This window comes from Elephantulus edwardii, unplaced genomic scaffold (genome assembly GCF_000299155.1).
Source record: "Elephantulus edwardii isolate Elephantulus edwardi_28Jun2011 unplaced genomic scaffold, EleEdw1.0 scaffold00049, whole genome shotgun sequence".
In the NCBI taxonomy this organism is placed as follows: Eukaryota; Metazoa; Chordata; class Mammalia; order Macroscelidea; family Macroscelididae; genus Elephantulus; species Elephantulus edwardii.
Genome location: NW_006399799.1, coordinates 12,017,145 through 12,034,422, shown reverse-complemented (window position 1 = coordinate 12,034,422; position 17,278 = coordinate 12,017,145). Strand labels below are relative to the sequence as shown.

Here is a 17,278-nt window from a genome sequence, read left to right as displayed (position 1 = left end):
TGTTTTTAAAAACTCATATACAGAAACTAAATCCTAACATGGATATAAGTAGATTAGTTACAAGCATTTTAAATTTGAGAAGCTATTGTCTATATAAGTAGAGATGTTATCAGGCAGTTACATCTATGAATCTAGAGTTCAGAGGAGAGGTGTGGAATTGAGATAAAACTTGTGGAACTCAGAATGTATTTAACGCTATGAAACTAGGTGAGCTCACCAAGGGAATTAAATGTAGATAGGAGAAAAAAGAGACTCAAGGACAGAGGACAGAGGCCTAGAATAAGACATTTATTCAACAAAGGGAAAATGCAGCAGGCCAATGAGAGGTGACTCCTGTCCTCACCATGCACCAGTGTCTGTGAACATCTTCATTCAATTAGACAACAATGGCAGCACACAGTCAATTCCAGACCAAGTTTCCTCCAGAGCAGGCAAAACGGACTGATAGATAGCAGTTTGAAAATTTTTCAACTCTATTTTTAGTCTGAACTCTAAAGAACCTTTATGTAGAAGCAGAGATGCTTGGGGGTCAAATATATTGAAGGTTGTTTGGTTTGTTTAATAGCATGCATTATCTTTTATGCACAGAAACTCAGTATGAGAAAGTTCTAAAGAAAGCCTCTAAATACGTTCAAGAGCAGAATGAGAAGACGTATGTATTTTCCTCTAAGGCCTCTTTCTTACAGGTACCACTGCTAGATGACTTCAAGTTACTGAAATTACCATTTACGAAGATAGAGTCAGGAGTAGTGGAAAATAAACCTTAGAGTTAACTATCCCGCCTCAAGCTGAGACTCTAATCAATCCATTGGCTAACTGCAGTGTCTTCCACTTCCTCTCCAGAGTCATAGTGCCATTACTTCAAGGACTAAACTCTCTAAAATTCTGTACATAGGGTGACCCATAGCGTGCTCAGCATCTACTCTGTGTATGATCTTTTGCTGAGTTTCTGAGAAAACACAATGAAGCATTTAACTTCTTTAGTCAAAGATGTTTGATAAAATATGCAGTTGGTCAATTTGATGCAAAATTACTTTTAATCTGCTACACCATTGGGTTCCTTTTGTTCCTTGGGCTAGATTCCCGGGAGATCTCAGATTTTAACAAGTCTTCGTTTAGTCAGTGTTCAGTCTTATTCTCTTAACTTTACAAAATGCTATTTTCCCCTCAGGACTTTGGTAAGGGGTAGGCTGTATCCATAATTTACCTGATATATCTTCCAGATCTCAAGTAACTACCAGCTTGCCATTGCTCAGATCTTAAAAAGATCTGTTTCTCTTGTTTAATTTCTCCAACAAGCTCACTGGGACAACAACGTATATTGCTATTTAATACAGAAGTAATTATTCCTAATTAAGCCGGTATTTAAAGCTTTTAAAATTTCCTTAGGATTGCATTACTAGAAACATTGGGAAAATATGTGTTGCTTGTTCAGTACAAAACAATTAAGCACAAAAAAGTACATGCTAAAAAACCAAACACATAAATGTCCCTAATATGTTAAGTATAATAAATATTTTATAGTTTTGCTATAAACATATTTCATAGGAATTTATATATTGCTAATTTTCAACCATCTTTACCCAAGCAACAAGAGAAGGTGTTTAAGCATAAACGCAATTAGGTGAACAGATGCTATGGAGGGAGCTTACAGAAATTTCCCTTCTGACTACTTCATTTCATAAAAGAAATGAGAAGAAAATTCATCAACTGATAATGATGGGGCAGAAGGTATCATAGGTTGTAAGAGAAAGGATAAAGTATGAAATAATCGTCTAAGAGACTGAATGGATTAAAGAAACACACAACCAGTCTCTGGGTTATGAACAAGACTTGACTGAAGTGTGCTTTTTCATAGCATTTGTAGGGAATTCTTACCCTGCTATAAGAACAAAGAGCTGTATTGGTGTTGTGCACTACGTATTGTGCTGCAAATAGTTCTACTTCACCATTGGATCCTCAGGAGAAAGACAGGCCCTGTCTGCTCTTACAAAGATTTACAGCCTCAGAAACTCAACAGAGTCACTAAGAGTTGGAAACAACCTGACAACAGTGAGTAAATGGTTGTCAAATATGTACAATAAAAGGAGATAAAAAAAGGAATAAAGGTATATGCAAGAATGTGAGGCACTCTGGGGAAGATAGAATATTAAAAGGTTAGAAAGAGGGGCACAATAAGATGTTTACAACCAATACTGTCATATGCTTACAAATTACAGCATAAACGCAGATCACTTAAATGCCTATATTTAATAAAAGAAGCCAATGTAGTGCAGAAGTAAAATGTCAGATATGAATGTCAGGGGAGTTGGATGACAGAAAATAGCTAGGAAACTCCTCAATTATTTCTAAATAATTTATAAAAAAACTAATTCTAATTTTTCTAAGGAAAATTACAATTTGAGGAATGAAAAAAGAGCTGCAAACTGGTTGAGAAACCAATTTTTAAAAAGATACCACTCTACCCCTTAAAGTCAATACTAACCATTTCCTTACATAAAAATAAAAATTTTAAGGAAAAAACCACACCCTTCATTTTTAAATACTTCACAGCAAACAATAACTCAAATACGTATATTCTTTAATTGCTTTCAAAATTCACCTATAAACATAACTTTACACTCAATCTGTAAAACCCAGTCTGAAAAGTAATACAATTAAAATGATACATTAGATTAGCCTGGAAAAACGAGTCTCGGTTTTGATTCTAACATGAAAAAATTAACCACAAACTTCTTTCAAAATTTACTAATCTCATATATGGTTTTAACTAGATTAAATGATAGCAACAATTATTTTCTTTACTCACCTCCTTAATAGCATCCTCATTAGGAAGCATGGAACATAAACATGTGATATAGGCTTGCTGAAAAGATGACACATTGGCGATTTCTTTAGATTCTGCACATAGTTTTGATAAAGCAGTAGCCTGGGGCACACAGTTGGATTTCAACAAATGTTTTATTCGCATCTGCAGGAAGGAAGGTCCTTCTTGTGCAATCAATTTATTCACTAGAAAACAGAAAAAAACAAAATAACTTGATAGCATACTATGTAACATATCAGGTTTGTTAAGATAATAACAGGATATATTAGGCTTTTAGGGGGGTTTGTTGCTGGTTTAGTTTTTACTTAATAAAATAGCAGTTGATACAATTTGATAGTTTATTCAGGTCTCAAAAGTCAAACAACAGAAAAAAGAACATAAATAATTTCACTCTTCATAACATTTACCATTCCCACATTAACAGTCTTATTCTGACCATAAACCCTTCCAATAAAGGGAGTACTATTTGACCAAAATAATTTGATCACCTTCTCCCTCACTGTCTGATGGTAGTTAGGAATAATGAAATGAACTAAACCATAAATACAGAAAGAAACAAGTAACCTACATAATACTAACCATCATCACTTGAATGTTTATGAAGAACCAATCTTTAAATTGTTTTATATACCTCTCATTTACCTTCACACCACCACCAAGGCAAGTTTAAGATTAGGGAAAATAATATTTATAGAGAAGTTAGGTAACTAGCCAAGGATTCCAAATTCAGTGGTGCTCTTTCGTCTAAATCAGATATTTCTCAAAGTGTTTCCACCGACCAAAAGACCTGAGAGAAAGTCCTAGAAAAAAAAGAGGATTCCTTGATCAAATCTCTGAACAGCCCCGCAATAAAGAAAACTGTTCACTTTTAGGTAACTCAATGTTTCCCAAATGGATTTGACCAGAGAAGTGTATATTCCTGGTTCAGTATACACTTTGAGAAATGTTTCCCTGAACAATATTGAAAATTACAGATACATGATAGCAATTATTACATAATCGATCTTAAAAATTAGAGGTGGGAACATTGCATGTCAATCCAAGTGATGATGGATAAACTAGTTTAGGGAGCTACAAATGTAAACATATTCTCCAGCATTAAAGCGCCTTATGAATCACCTAGGTATCTTATCACATTGAGAAAGTCTTCCGCAAAAGATCTCTCTAAAGTATTAAGAGGTCATCAGTTTAAAGATAAAGTTGTACCTGACCCAAGCCATGACATTCTTAAATGCTTTTCAAGCATGTCAAAGTTGGATAATAAATAAGGAAGACTAAGGAACTTATGCCCTTGAATTGTGGTGTTGGTAAAGAGATGAACTGTGGAGTCAAAACCGACCCATAACTGACCCTCCAGCGGGTTTTCAGAGGTTGTTAATCAGACAGGAGGAGACTGCCCATCCTTCTCCCACAGAGCAGCTGGTAGATTCAAACTGTGTGCCTACAGGTTTGCAGCACAGCTTCTTGGCACTAGGCCACTAGTGCTCCCTAAAGAATAGTGAATATACTGTGAACTGCCAAATGAACAAACAAATCTATCTTGTAGAAAGTACAACCAGGGTGTTCCTCAACTGCAAAGATGGTGTAACTTCATTTCACGTACATGCTGTCAAGAGATACCGGTCCTTGGAGAAGATACCATGCCTGGAGATGTAGTGAGGCCAGCGAAAAAAGAGGAAGACCCTCAACAAGGCAAACTGACAATGTGACTGCGATGGGCATGGCAGAGATCAGAAGATGGCACAGGAAAGGGCAAATTGATCGTTAAGAGACGTAGTGGACTAGATGGCATATAACAATATATTCCGGAAACTCTATGCATGAACAGTGCTCAGGCCTTTCGTTCACAGGGTCGCTATGAGTCGTCTACAACTTGATGGCACCTAACAACAATGACAACGACAACACAGAGAGGGCTACGTTGGCCTAGTGGACAGAATATTATGTTACCTAGCCCAAGGTGGGTGATTTTAATCTGCGGCCCTCAGGCCAGATTCAAATTGTTTTCCTGTCAAATATTCTTCTAGGTGGTATAACACTGGTCTGTGCATTGCTGTACAGAGGTAACTCGTGGTTGCTGTGATGCTCAACACTGTGACACTGGTGTGCCAAACATGGTAATGGTCATCCATGGTGGACAGTGTTTGCTGGAGCTTCCCGACTAAAACAAGCCTGGAAGCAGGAGTGGCATCCACTTCTGAAATGGCTTGCCTTCAGAAACTCTATGTATGAACAGTGCTCAGGCCATTCATTCAAAAAGGGTCACTATGTGTTGTCTCTAACTTGATGGCACCTAACAACAACAACAACAAGAAGTAATGATGTCACTTTGAGAACTAAGGTGCTTCTGACCGAAGTCATGATATTTTCAATTACCATGGATGCATGAGAATAAGGAAAATCACAAGGAACTGATTAATTCCATCATGGATTTGGCAAAGAATATCAAATAGACCACAGACTGCCCGGAGAATGAGCAAATCCATCTAGGAGGAAAGATAATCATAATGCTGCTTAGAAATGTAGATGACAAGACTTTGCCTCATATATTCTGGACATGTTATCAAGAGAAGACTCATCTCCGGAGGACAGCATACAGAGCCAAGCAGAGTTTCCATGAAAAGAGGAAGACACTCAATGAGATGGATTCACAGAATGGCTGCAATAATGAGCTCAGCAACAGAATGTGAAGATGGTAGAGGACTTGGTAATGTTTTGTTAAACACAGTCATTCTAAGTAAGAATGGACTCAAAAGCACCTAACAAAACAAGCTCCCAGGTAGTATCTATTAAATCTGTAGGCCACATACAGAGTGATAAAGATCAACTGAGCAGATAAAGTACTTACAAGCCTAATCTTAACTACACAGCACAGTCAACTCTAGAATTACTACTGCCAGGGTTCCTTAATATACCATAATGATCTTGTAATTAGAGTATTATGGATTTTTAAAAATTTAAATTAAATAATGCTATAATTTATAACCTATACAAACTCAAACTCATTGCTGTCAAGTCAGAACTGACTTACAGCTGACCTTCCAGCAGGTTTTTGGGGGGCTGTAAATCTCAAGGCGGGTGATCATGCATCTTTCTCCCTCAGAACCGTTTGTAGATTCAAACCATCAAGAGAGGTACCACCTTTGGGCTTGCAGTGCCACTTTCTACGGGCACCAGAGTTTTCTATAAAAGGGCATGATTTCCTAGAAGTAGACTGAAGAATGAAAAGACTGTTCATTTGTAATACTGACACTACAAAATCGCACTCCAAAGACTGTATCAATGTATAATACCACCAACATTGGGTAAGGGACCCATTTTCTATGGCACTCTTAAGAAGTAGTGGATCCTAAAGCCAGAAACCTAGAGATTTGATTTAACAGATCTGAGACAGACACTAGACTTCATATGTGTTGTGCTTTGCTTTTCCTAAAACTCCATAAAAATGTAATCTAATAAAGAATCATGGTAAAAAGTGGTGCCGCCAACCGAAAAGTACAAGAGAAAGAAGGGCCATCACCTCCTATAAGATTTACAGCCTCTGTCTGAAAACCGCTCAGAGGTCAGCTGTGGGTCAGTTTCAACTCAATGGCACATAGTAACAACAAATATATAATAATCAAAGGAGTTTTGGTGGCCCATGTCCATATGGAATTGTGCTGGTAACCCAGAGATCACATCTTTCTAACAGTTTTAATTCACCAGTGGCTATGAGGGAGAAAGATGGTTAATCCTGGGAAACTCAAGAGGGCCAGTAACCTTGATTACATATTCTCACTGCAATCTTAGCCACCATACCCTTTTCTAAAGCCTTGCAGGAACATTTTACTTCTTTCATCACAATTAAGCTTATGGGTTTTTTAAAATTTAGGGATTACAGTAAGAGGTTATAACATAAAAGCTGAGAGTCAGGTTTTAGAATCACAGGTTTTGGGTTGAATCTTGTCTGACACATCCCAGTGGTAAGATACCTGAACAAGTTAACTGACTTCTCTGGGTCTGTTTTCCAGTCAAAAGAATTATAAACAAAATATGTTAACACAACACAGCATGAGGCTAGGCACAAAATGAGATGTTAAATCCCTGTGGCTATACCTTTTGTCTCTTTTTACCTCCCTTACTAATTAGACTGTCAGTAAATTATGTGCAATAACCATGCCATGTTCACGTCTGTATTCATTACAGCACTAAGCAGCATGAAACCTTACATAACCAAAAATCTGTGAAAGCTGGAAACCTGTCAGAGAAGAAAGACTCAATACATAGAACACCAGGAAAGTAGTAAGACAGAAAATTCAAAGACCTGGAAAACCAAGGCAGTTTTGTCAAGCTGAAACTCTCACAGGTCTCACTGTATATTCAAAGAAAGTAAAAGTCACTATGGTGAAGGCAGAAGCAACTCAGTGCTGGAAGACTGTCCAGCTGCTGATAAGTATGCCTTTTAGATTAGCAATACAACTCCCTACAGACTACACATTTAGTAATTGAATGGTTTAACTAAACACACACTTTTAACATGCCCCTACTTGGGCTAAAATTCTGCTTCTACAATTTTAACTAAGTAGTGTACATGTGAACATATTGAGATTGTTTCGTTTGCTTGGCTCCACAACTAACTCTCTTAGTATGAGCAGCCAGGAAATTTAAAAGACGAACTGCATTGGGAAAGTTTCCTGTCAGAGACCTCTCCAAAGTACTGAAGAGGAATAATATCAGTCTGGAGACTACAATGCACTTGATCCAGGCCATAGTCTTTTCAACTTGCTATGCATCAGAAAGCTAGACAATGAACAGGGATGATAGGAGAAGTGATTCCTTTGAGTTGTCATGCTGAAGAAGAATACGGAATATACCATTGACTGCTAGGAGAACAAACAGGTTCATTTCACACAGGGTGAGACCAGGTTGCTCCTTGGAGGCAAGGATTCTGAAGCTTTGCCTAACATACTTTGGAAATGTTGAAAGGGGTATCAGTCCTTGGAAAGGGATGTCATGCTTGGAAGGGTGGAGAGATAGCCAAAAGACGACGACCCTGGATGAGATGGATTGATTCAGTGACTGAAGTAATGGGGGTAGGTGTGTCAAGAGACAGTAAGATTGGCACATTATAGAGCAGGGTTTTGGGCTGTTGCATGCAGGGTTGCTATGAGTCACAGGCAACTCAATGCACATAACCACCAACAAAGTACTTAAGTAAGCACTCATTTGTTTTAGGAATGAATAATAAATGTGTACAGTATTAGTATAGTGATCAGCACACAGTACAAAAGAGACCTAAACATTACTTAAAAACCCATGAATCCTTGTTGTTGTTACATGCTGGTGAGCTGGAATAAACTCATAGCTGACCCTCAGTTGGTTTTCTGAAGCTGTATATCACAGAGAGAGAAACTGTTCATCTTTGTCTTACAGAGCAGCTGGTGGATTCAACTACTCATCTTTGGACTGGTAGTGCAACCAACATCTTACCACTAGGCCACCAGAATGTGCCCTTAAGAATTCTTAAGTGAAATATTAAGTACTAATAGCTAACTTTTACTACTCAATGGAAAATAGAATAATTGTGTAAAATTAAACCTTTTTAGAATTAAATGAAGACAGGGCCAGGCTCAGCTTTGATGTTCATGGGGTCCCTATGAGTCATAGTTAACTTGAAGGCATCTAACAATAGCTAAGTCAGTAAAGTTTTAAAGCTTACCTTCTTCTGTTTCTACTGGTTGCTGAGACAGAATTTTAAGGAGAATTGGATTTTTCCACATCCCTTCCTTGGTAACATGAACCAATATTTGTAGGTTATTGTTTCCAAACTCCAATAATGCATCATGTGACTCCTTTAAAAAAATATTAATAATTAATGTGAACATAGTTTTCCCCTTTTAATACATCTGAACAGCTAAGAATTGAAAGGACTATGAATGAAAGGAAAAGGGAAAAAAAAAAGACCACCCTCAAAGCCTCTCGTAATCTGAAGATTTTAAGGAAACTAGGGTGTTTTCACTAAATTATATGGTACTTTAAGACATACTCCTGAATTCCTCAAAGATCTTATCAAAGTTCAGTTTGGTTCCTTATGTTATCATTGGATATTCAATAAGTTAAAATATGTATCACCTACATTCATTCAGGTGAAATGTATAATAATACATGCAATATCACTAAGATTTTGATAGCTTTATTCTATTTATAAGTTAAGTTTTAGAAGAAGAAAAATTTCTGTTGATTTCAGAGGAATGTAAAAGTAAAAAATAAAATTAGTAACTGTAAGGGGGGAAAAAACAAACCCTATTTTTAACACAATCAGGTAGACTTTTCCCCTCACTCAAGGAATTTACTACCAATATATAATTAAAAAGTTGCCACTCGCCAGTCAGTTTGTTATACTGTGGTGGCTTATGTGCTACAATGATGCCAGAAGCATGCCAATAGTATAACAAATTCCAGCAGGATTGTTCATGATGGACAAGTTTTAGTGGCGCTTCCAGACTAAGACAGATTAGGAAATAGGACCTGGCAATCTATTCCTGAAAAAAAAACCAGTTAACAAATACTTTATGAGTAGCACAGGGAAACAGTCTGATACAGTACAGAAAGATAAGCTACTTAGATGGAAGGCATGAAAACTATGACTAGGCGGACTCCTCAAAGTGGAGTTCACCTTAATAGCAGATGGAGTAAAATTTTCCAGGACCTCTAGTTACTGATATGGTCCCAAACAAAATGAGAGGGCACTGCTGCAAACTTCCACTGATAATACAAAAATGGAACAAACTATAAATGGAGGAAAACGGGAAATACAAAAGATGAAATAAAGAACATGAAAGTTATTTTAAAAAATGTATGAACAAAGCATTAGTAAGCTAAAAGGAAGTGGTATTCGCCTTCTGAATTAGACAATCATATAGTCTACTATATTACGAATAACAAAGAAGAATGGTGTCATGATTCCCATCAAAAGGAACATTTTGGGATTTACCCTGAAGCACAATTCTGTCAGCAGTAGGATAAAACCCTATGATTACAAGCAAAACAAGTTAATACAACTGTCATTCAAATTGATACATCAACCCCCAAATACCAACAATGAAGACACTCAAGATTTTTATGAATTTCTGTAGTTTGATAATGATCAAACACGCGATGAAGATGCATTGATAATTACTGGACTACAAAAAGATGGAAACAAAGAAGACTGATTAAGAGAGGAAAATATGGCTTTGCTGACAGAAATGACTGTGAAGATCCTATGACAGAATTTTGCAAAACCAAGAACTTAGTCACTGCAAATACCTTTTTCCACAAAATAAATTATAAACAAGAACTTCACCAGGTGAAATATACAGGAATCAACTACATCTATGGAAAGACATAATGGTGGAGAAGCTCATTATCATTCAGAACAGACCACCAAATGCTCATATGCTAGTACAAACTGAAGTTGAAGAAAATGAAAATACAACTTTGAGCATATTCCACCTGAATTTAGAGACCATCTCAATAAGAGATTAGACACACAGAATAGTAATCATCAAAGACCAGATAAACTGTGAGATGACATAAGGACAATTATTACACATGAAGAAAGTAAAAGGTGCTTTTAAAGCCAGGAAAGAGAGAGAAGACCAAAATGGATTTTACTCTTAAGTTTCCTCATTAATGTAAAAGTAGCTTAAATTAAGGAGGAAAAAAAGATTAAATAAAAAAGCCAAACAGAAGATTTTAAAAAGTGGCTTGAAGGAAGCTCTGGTGGCGTAGTGGCAAGAAGCGGCACTGCAATCTCAGTGATGTGTGGTTCAAATCCACCAGATGCTCTGCTGCAGAAGGAGGGAGCCCGGTACACACAAACACACACACACACACACACACACACACACACACACACACACACACACACTAAAAATGAAATAAATTTTTTTTTAAAAAAAAGGTGTCTTAAAAGACAAAGAACAAAGACCTAGACTTAGAAAACCAAAAGAGAAGAACAAGCTTTAGACATTTTTCAAGCTTACAAGAAATGAAGGGGGAAAAGTATCCTTGAGTTACAACATTTAAGAAACTATAGGTTAAAATAAGAGTGGCCTAGTGGTAAGAAGCTGTGCGGCAATCCCAAAGACGTGATTTGAATCCACCAGTTGTTCTGTGGGATGGCATTCTCCTTTCACGCAATTTATTGTCTCTGAAAACCTGCTGGAAAGTCAGCCAGGTTCTGACTTGAAAGCACACAATAGCAACAACGTGTAAACAGAAAGACAGAGAAAGCATCAAAAGACAGCATGAACGTATTGAGGCAATGACCAAAAAGAACTGGTTGAGATTCAACCATTTCAAAGGCACAATAAGATCAAGAACCAATGGTCTTGAAGGAAGAAGCTCAAGCTGTACTAAAGGCACAGGCAGAAATACAAGGCTACAGAAAGTGACAGAATACCAATGGAAATGTTACAAAGAGCAAATGCAACTCTGGAAGCCCTCACTTATCTATGCCAAGAAATTTGAAGAAATGGCCAACTAACTGGAAGAGATACATATATGTGTCCTCCTCAAAGAAAGGTGATCCAAAAGAATGCATAAATTATCAAACAATAATATTAGCAAGTAAACTTTGGCAAGATAATTAAAACAATTGTAGTGGAACATCAGGGAACTGTGAAAAATTCAAACCTGATTCAAGAGAAGATGTGAAAAGAGGAACATTAATGTTGATGTCAGGTCAACCTGAAAACAGAAAATATCAGAAAGATTTTTACCTGTTTTACTGATTACAAAAAGGCATTCAATTGTGTGGGTCATATGAAATCATGGATAACACCACAAAGATAGAGAATTCCAGAACACTTAATTGTGTGCAAATGAAACCTGCAGACCAGAAGCACTAGATCACACAGAACAAGGGAATGCTGTGTGGTTTAAAATCAGGGAAGATGTGCATTAGGGTTATACCCTTTCACCAGACTTAAGTCTGTATATGGTACAAACAATATGAGAAACTGGACTATATAAAAAATGCAGCAGCAGGACTGGAGGAATAATAACCAACAATCTGTAATGTGCAGATGATGCAAACTTGCTTACTAAAGTAACAAGGACATGAAGTACTTACTAATGAAAATCATAGACTACAGCCTTCAGAATGAATTATACTTCAACATAAAGAACGTAAAAATCCTATAACAACTGGACCTATAAGCAACAACATGATAAAGACAGTAAGACTAAAGTTGGTAAGGATTTCGGTTTATTTAGATTGACCGTCAACACCCAGGTAAATAGCAGTCAAGAAATCAAATAAGCATTTTGCACTGAGCAAATGCTACAAAACTCTTCTTTCAAACTGTTAAGAAGCAAAGATGTTGCTCTGTGGACTAAGTTGGGCCTGACTCGAGCCATGTCCTTTTTAATTACCTCAAATATATGACAAAGCAGGGTAATGAAAAAAGATCAAAGAAGTATCAATGCATTTATATGATGGTACTGGTGGGAAAACTGTAGGATGAGCTTTCCTCTCACATAACTTTGAACATGCTATCAGAAAAGCAGGACCAATTCATTGAGAAGGGAATCGTGATTGGTAGTCAAAATCTATTCAATGACAACTAACAACATACAACAAAGTCTACAGTTTGAACTCACCCAGAAGCACCAGAGGAGAAAGAACCAGTAATGTTTTCCCATACAGCCTAGAAAACCTTAGGTTTACTGTCACATGGAGTTGCTACAAGTAAAAAATCGGCTCAACAATATCAAATAACAAAATTATTTTTATTATAAATTTCACCTATCATTTTCTCATAGAAACTAATGCAGTATCGTGAAACCCTGCTAGCAAAAGTCAGCTCACCTGAAGACTCTGAAGGAAAGGTACCCAGATTTCACACGGCAGTTCACTTTCAGATACTGGAAGCAGCAATTCGAAACAACTCCTACAATATAAATAAGTAAATATATGAAGACAGCATCATGAATATGACAGCAATAATGAATATGCATTTTATACTACTTCATTTGCTTATACTATTTCGTATTTCATTTTACTTTAACTCTTCAAAATTTTTCCTCAATATTATAATACTGGCTTTTCTATGTTAAAAAAAGACAGGAATTTTTTTGTGAGTCTTAATATTTATGTTAGCATTTTAATACACTTGGTAATATTCTAAGCCTTTTACAGAATAATTAAAAAATCATTTAGATAATTTGGTGAGGAAGTATGCATATGGAAACAATTATAATTCCCAATAGTAACAAATCTATGCAATTGCTATAAAGGTTTCTGACAACTGCCAAAGTAGAAAAGATTAGCAAAGGCATTTACCTCTAATAATTAAGCAATGAAGAGTTTTTATTGAAACTATTACATACAAGGCACAGAAACAAGAGTATTAAAAGGGGGGTGGGGGGGAGGAGAAAGAAAACCTGAACAACCTAAATTATGACCAAGTCAAAATACTAATAATTGACCAATACCTTTCTATAATCTTGTAGAGTATCAGTTTATTCCTTTAATTTAGGGAACAGAGAAAAGTGGTATCTGGCAGGAGGAACAATGGGATTATAAAGCCAGGGATGACTGATTTCCACACAGCTAAAGAATTAGAGCTCTGGTGACCTAGTGGTAGGTTGAGTTGTACTGCCAACTCAAAGGCACCTGGTTCAAATCCACCAGTTGCCCTGTGGGTCAAAGATGGGCAATCTTCTCCTGTGTGATTTAATGCCTTTGAAAACCTGCTGGAGGTTCACCTATGAGTTGATTCCTATTTGATGGTACTCAACAACAATAACATGGAACCAGACGTTTGTGGCTTTGAAGAATAGTACAGGAACTAGTGAGGTCTGAGAAAAAAAAGAAGTAAAACTATTCTAATGATGCCTCACCAAACACTCTATAAAATCTAACAGCGATTTCCAGGTAAAAGTTAATAACTGGGTGTTTTTTCCTATGGTGATGAAGGAAGAAGTTCAAGCTGCTTTCAAGGAAATAGCTAAAAATAAGGCCCCAGAATAGACGGTATACCAACTGACGTATTTCAGCTAACAGATGCTGCCCTGGATGTGCTCACCAAGTTGTGCCAAGAAATCTGGAGAACAAGCACTTGGCCAACTGACTGGAAGAGATCCCTATTTGTTTCCATTCCCAAGAAGGGTGACCTGACAGAGTGTGCAACCTATAGAATAATATCACTGATTTCACTTGTAAGCAAGATTCTACTGAGGATTATCCAAAAATGGCTGGAACAGCACATCAGCAGAGAACTGCCAGAAGTCCAGGCTGGGTTTAGAAGGAGTCTTGGTACTAGGGATATTGTTGCTGATATTAGATGGATCTTAGCTGAAAGCAGGGAATAGCAGAAGAATGTCTATCTGTGTTTCACTGATTATGCAAAGGCGTTTGACTGTGTGGATCATAAACTGTGGTTGACTCTAAGAACAGGAATCCCAGAACACTTGATCATTCTAAGGCGAAACCTATACTTGGACCAAGAGGCAGTCATCAGAACAGAGCAAGGGAACACTACATGGTTCAAAATTGGGAAAGGTGTACGCCAGGAATGTGTCCTGTCTCCATACCTTTTCAACCTGTATGCAGAACAGATTATCTGGGAGGCTGGGCTCTATGAGAAGAAGTGCGACGTCAGGATTGGTGGAAGGTCTATTAACAATCTGCATTATGCAGATGACACAACCCTGGTTGCTGAAACTGAGGAGGACCTGAAATGCTTGCTGCAGAGGGTCAAGGACTGCAGCCTTCAGTATGGATCGAGGCACAATGTCAAGAAGACAAAGATTCTCACCACTGGACCATCTGGCAGAATCAGGATGGATGGTGAAGAGATTGAAATTGTTAACAACTTTAGTCTGCTTGGCTCCACAGTCAACACTCTTGGCACCAGTAGCCAGGAAATCAAAAAACGTATTACGATGGGAAAGTCTGCTGTGAGGGACCTCTTCAGGGTACTGAAGAGCAGTGGTGTCACTCTGGAGATCAAGGTGCATCTGATACAGGCTATAGTCTTTGCAATCACTTGTTACCCATCAGAGAGCTGGACAATGACTAGGAAGGACAGAAGGAGAATTGATGCCTTTTTGAGCTGTGGTGCTGGAGAAGAGTACTGAATGTACCATGGACTGCCAAGGAAACAAACCGATTCACCCTGGAGAAGGTTAAACCGGGCTGCTCCTTGGAGGTAAGGATTCTGGGGCTTCGTCTGACATACTATGGACACGATGTAAGGAGGGACAGGTCCTTGGAGAGGGACATCATGCTTGGGCGGGTGGAAGAACGGCGCATGAGGGGAAGACCCTCTATGAGGTGGACTGATTCAATGACTGGGGTAATCGGGATGGGTGTGTCAGAGGCAGTGTGACTGGCACAGGTCAGAGCCGGGTTTAGGTCTGTTGTACATAGGGTCACTATGAGTCGCAAGCGACTGGACGGCACATAACAACAGGTGAAAATTACACTAGAAGTGTAAATTTTTCTACTGCTAAGCAGTCAAATGTTGACAGAAAATATAGGCATAGTGATTTTTACTATAATATATGCTACTATTTCCTCCTAAAAGTATTTTAATTTCAAAAAAATACAATTTTCAGAATTAAATGGTGTTTCCCCTAAAAGTACATAGTATTTCTTAACTACCACCAGTTTTCAGATACTCCTGAATAGATCGACATCTAAGGGACAGAAAGCAAATATATCATTCTCAGATTTCAAGCCTAAATAAGAAATTCTAGGGCAGTTAAAGATTAAGTTGCTTTGTAGGAGATTCATTTGTACTGTATCTTCTAGAACTTTTGAGAATGAAAGCTCAGAGCAAAGAAAATCTCATTCAAAGATACAATGTTAATAGTGTTTTGAAGAATAAACGTGATGTCATAATAAAGAGAAATTGGGCAAGCAATGGGAAATCAAGTGAGTCTATTTTAAGAGTGAGCTAAAATTATTTTTTTAAGTGATCTAAATTTTTAAACTTACAGTACTAATCTGCCGAGCACTAGGAGAACATCTTCACATTCAGTAGTTAAATATGGCCGTGCACTGGCAAAACTTTGGATGGCAAGTCGATACACCTCCAGAAGATAAACAATATGTTCTGAAGCATTCTTGTTGCTTGCATATTGCAATAAAGTCTATAAAAGAAAAGACATAATTACTTTAAAAAGTAAAAACAATAGATATAGACATAGATATCATATAGATTTGTCGTTGCTCTCAAATTCTCTGCCCCTGATGGTCCTGCTAACAAATGTAACATCTTTTGATTTTTGTAGGTTCTGGTTGGCATCCTGTTGTTGTGTACCATAGAGTTAAACACCAACCCACAGCTCGACCTCCGACAGGTTTTCTTAGGCAGTTAATCACATAGGAGGAGATTGCCTATCTTTCTCTCACAGAGCAGCTGGTAGCCTTGAACTGCGTGCTTGGGTGATTGCAGCAAAGCTTCTTGCCACTACGCAACCAGGATTCTACTTTTATAATTTTAATAAATTGTTCCTGCTGAAGCTTTTTTCTAAAAAGGGCAGAACCGTTTTCTCACATAAGTTTTATGTGTAAAGCTATAAAATGTCAGTGACTGTTCTCACAGTCTAAAATTATCATCTCTAAAATTCAGTAAGTTTTGCCAATACATTTTTTAACTGTACATGAACCATATACATAACTCACTGTATGTATGTAAGAAAAACCTACAAACCTTGCCTTCTACAAGAAAACTTATTCCCAAGCAGAGTTCTCAGCTCTACTGCTCATAAAATTCATTCTTCTATGCACACACTGAACTGACTAGGCTTCCAGGGAATACTTGATGCTAATCAATTTATAAAAAGGTTAATGTTATGACAGGGGAGCTCTGGTGGCCTAGTGGCAAGAAGCTGCGCTGCAATCCCAGAGGTACGTGGTTCAAATGCACAAGATGCTCTGCATCTTAAGCTCAAGGAACTGAAGAACAAATTAAAACCTCGAGTTGCTATAATCGAGGATGCTTTCAGCAGAATGTTAAATGATCCAGGAACTATTAAAAGATGGAAAGAATATACTGAGTCACTGTATCGAAAGGAATTGGCAGACAGAAGAATTTCATGAAATAACATATGAGCAAGAGCCTATGGTGATGAAAGAAAAAGTTCAGGCTGCTTTGAAGGAAATGGCAAAAAATAAGGCTCCAGGAATAGATGGTATACCAATTGACACATTTCAGCTAACAGATGCTACCCTGGATGCGCTCACCAAGTTGTGCCAAGAAATCTGGAAAATAACCACTTGGCCAACTGACTGGAAGAGATCTATATTTGTTCCTAACCCAAAGAAAGATGACACAACAGAGTGTGGAAACTATAGAACAATCTCACTGATTTCACATACAAGCAAGAATTTACTGAAAATTATCCAAAAATGACTGGAACAGCACATCAGCAGAGAACTACCAGAAGTCCAGGCTGGGTTTAGGAGGGATCGTG

General features: G+C 37.5%; 1 protein-coding gene across 1 annotated transcript in view; it reads right to left on the bottom strand.

The window, feature by feature from the left end:
• Window positions 1-17,278, bottom strand: part of RLF (rearranged L-myc fusion) — a 132,672-nt gene that overhangs the window by 45,181 nt on the left and 70,213 nt on the right. The window contains exons 2-5 of the mRNA XM_006886503.1: window positions 15,798-15,952; window positions 12,663-12,744; window positions 8,526-8,658; window positions 2,810-3,012 (exon numbers count right to left, since the gene is read on the bottom strand). Coding sequence (XP_006886565.1) covers window positions 2,810-3,012; window positions 8,526-8,658; window positions 12,663-12,744; window positions 15,798-15,952 — 573 coding nt within the window. The remainder of the gene's footprint in view (window positions 1-2,809; window positions 3,013-8,525; window positions 8,659-12,662; window positions 12,745-15,797; window positions 15,953-17,278) is intronic.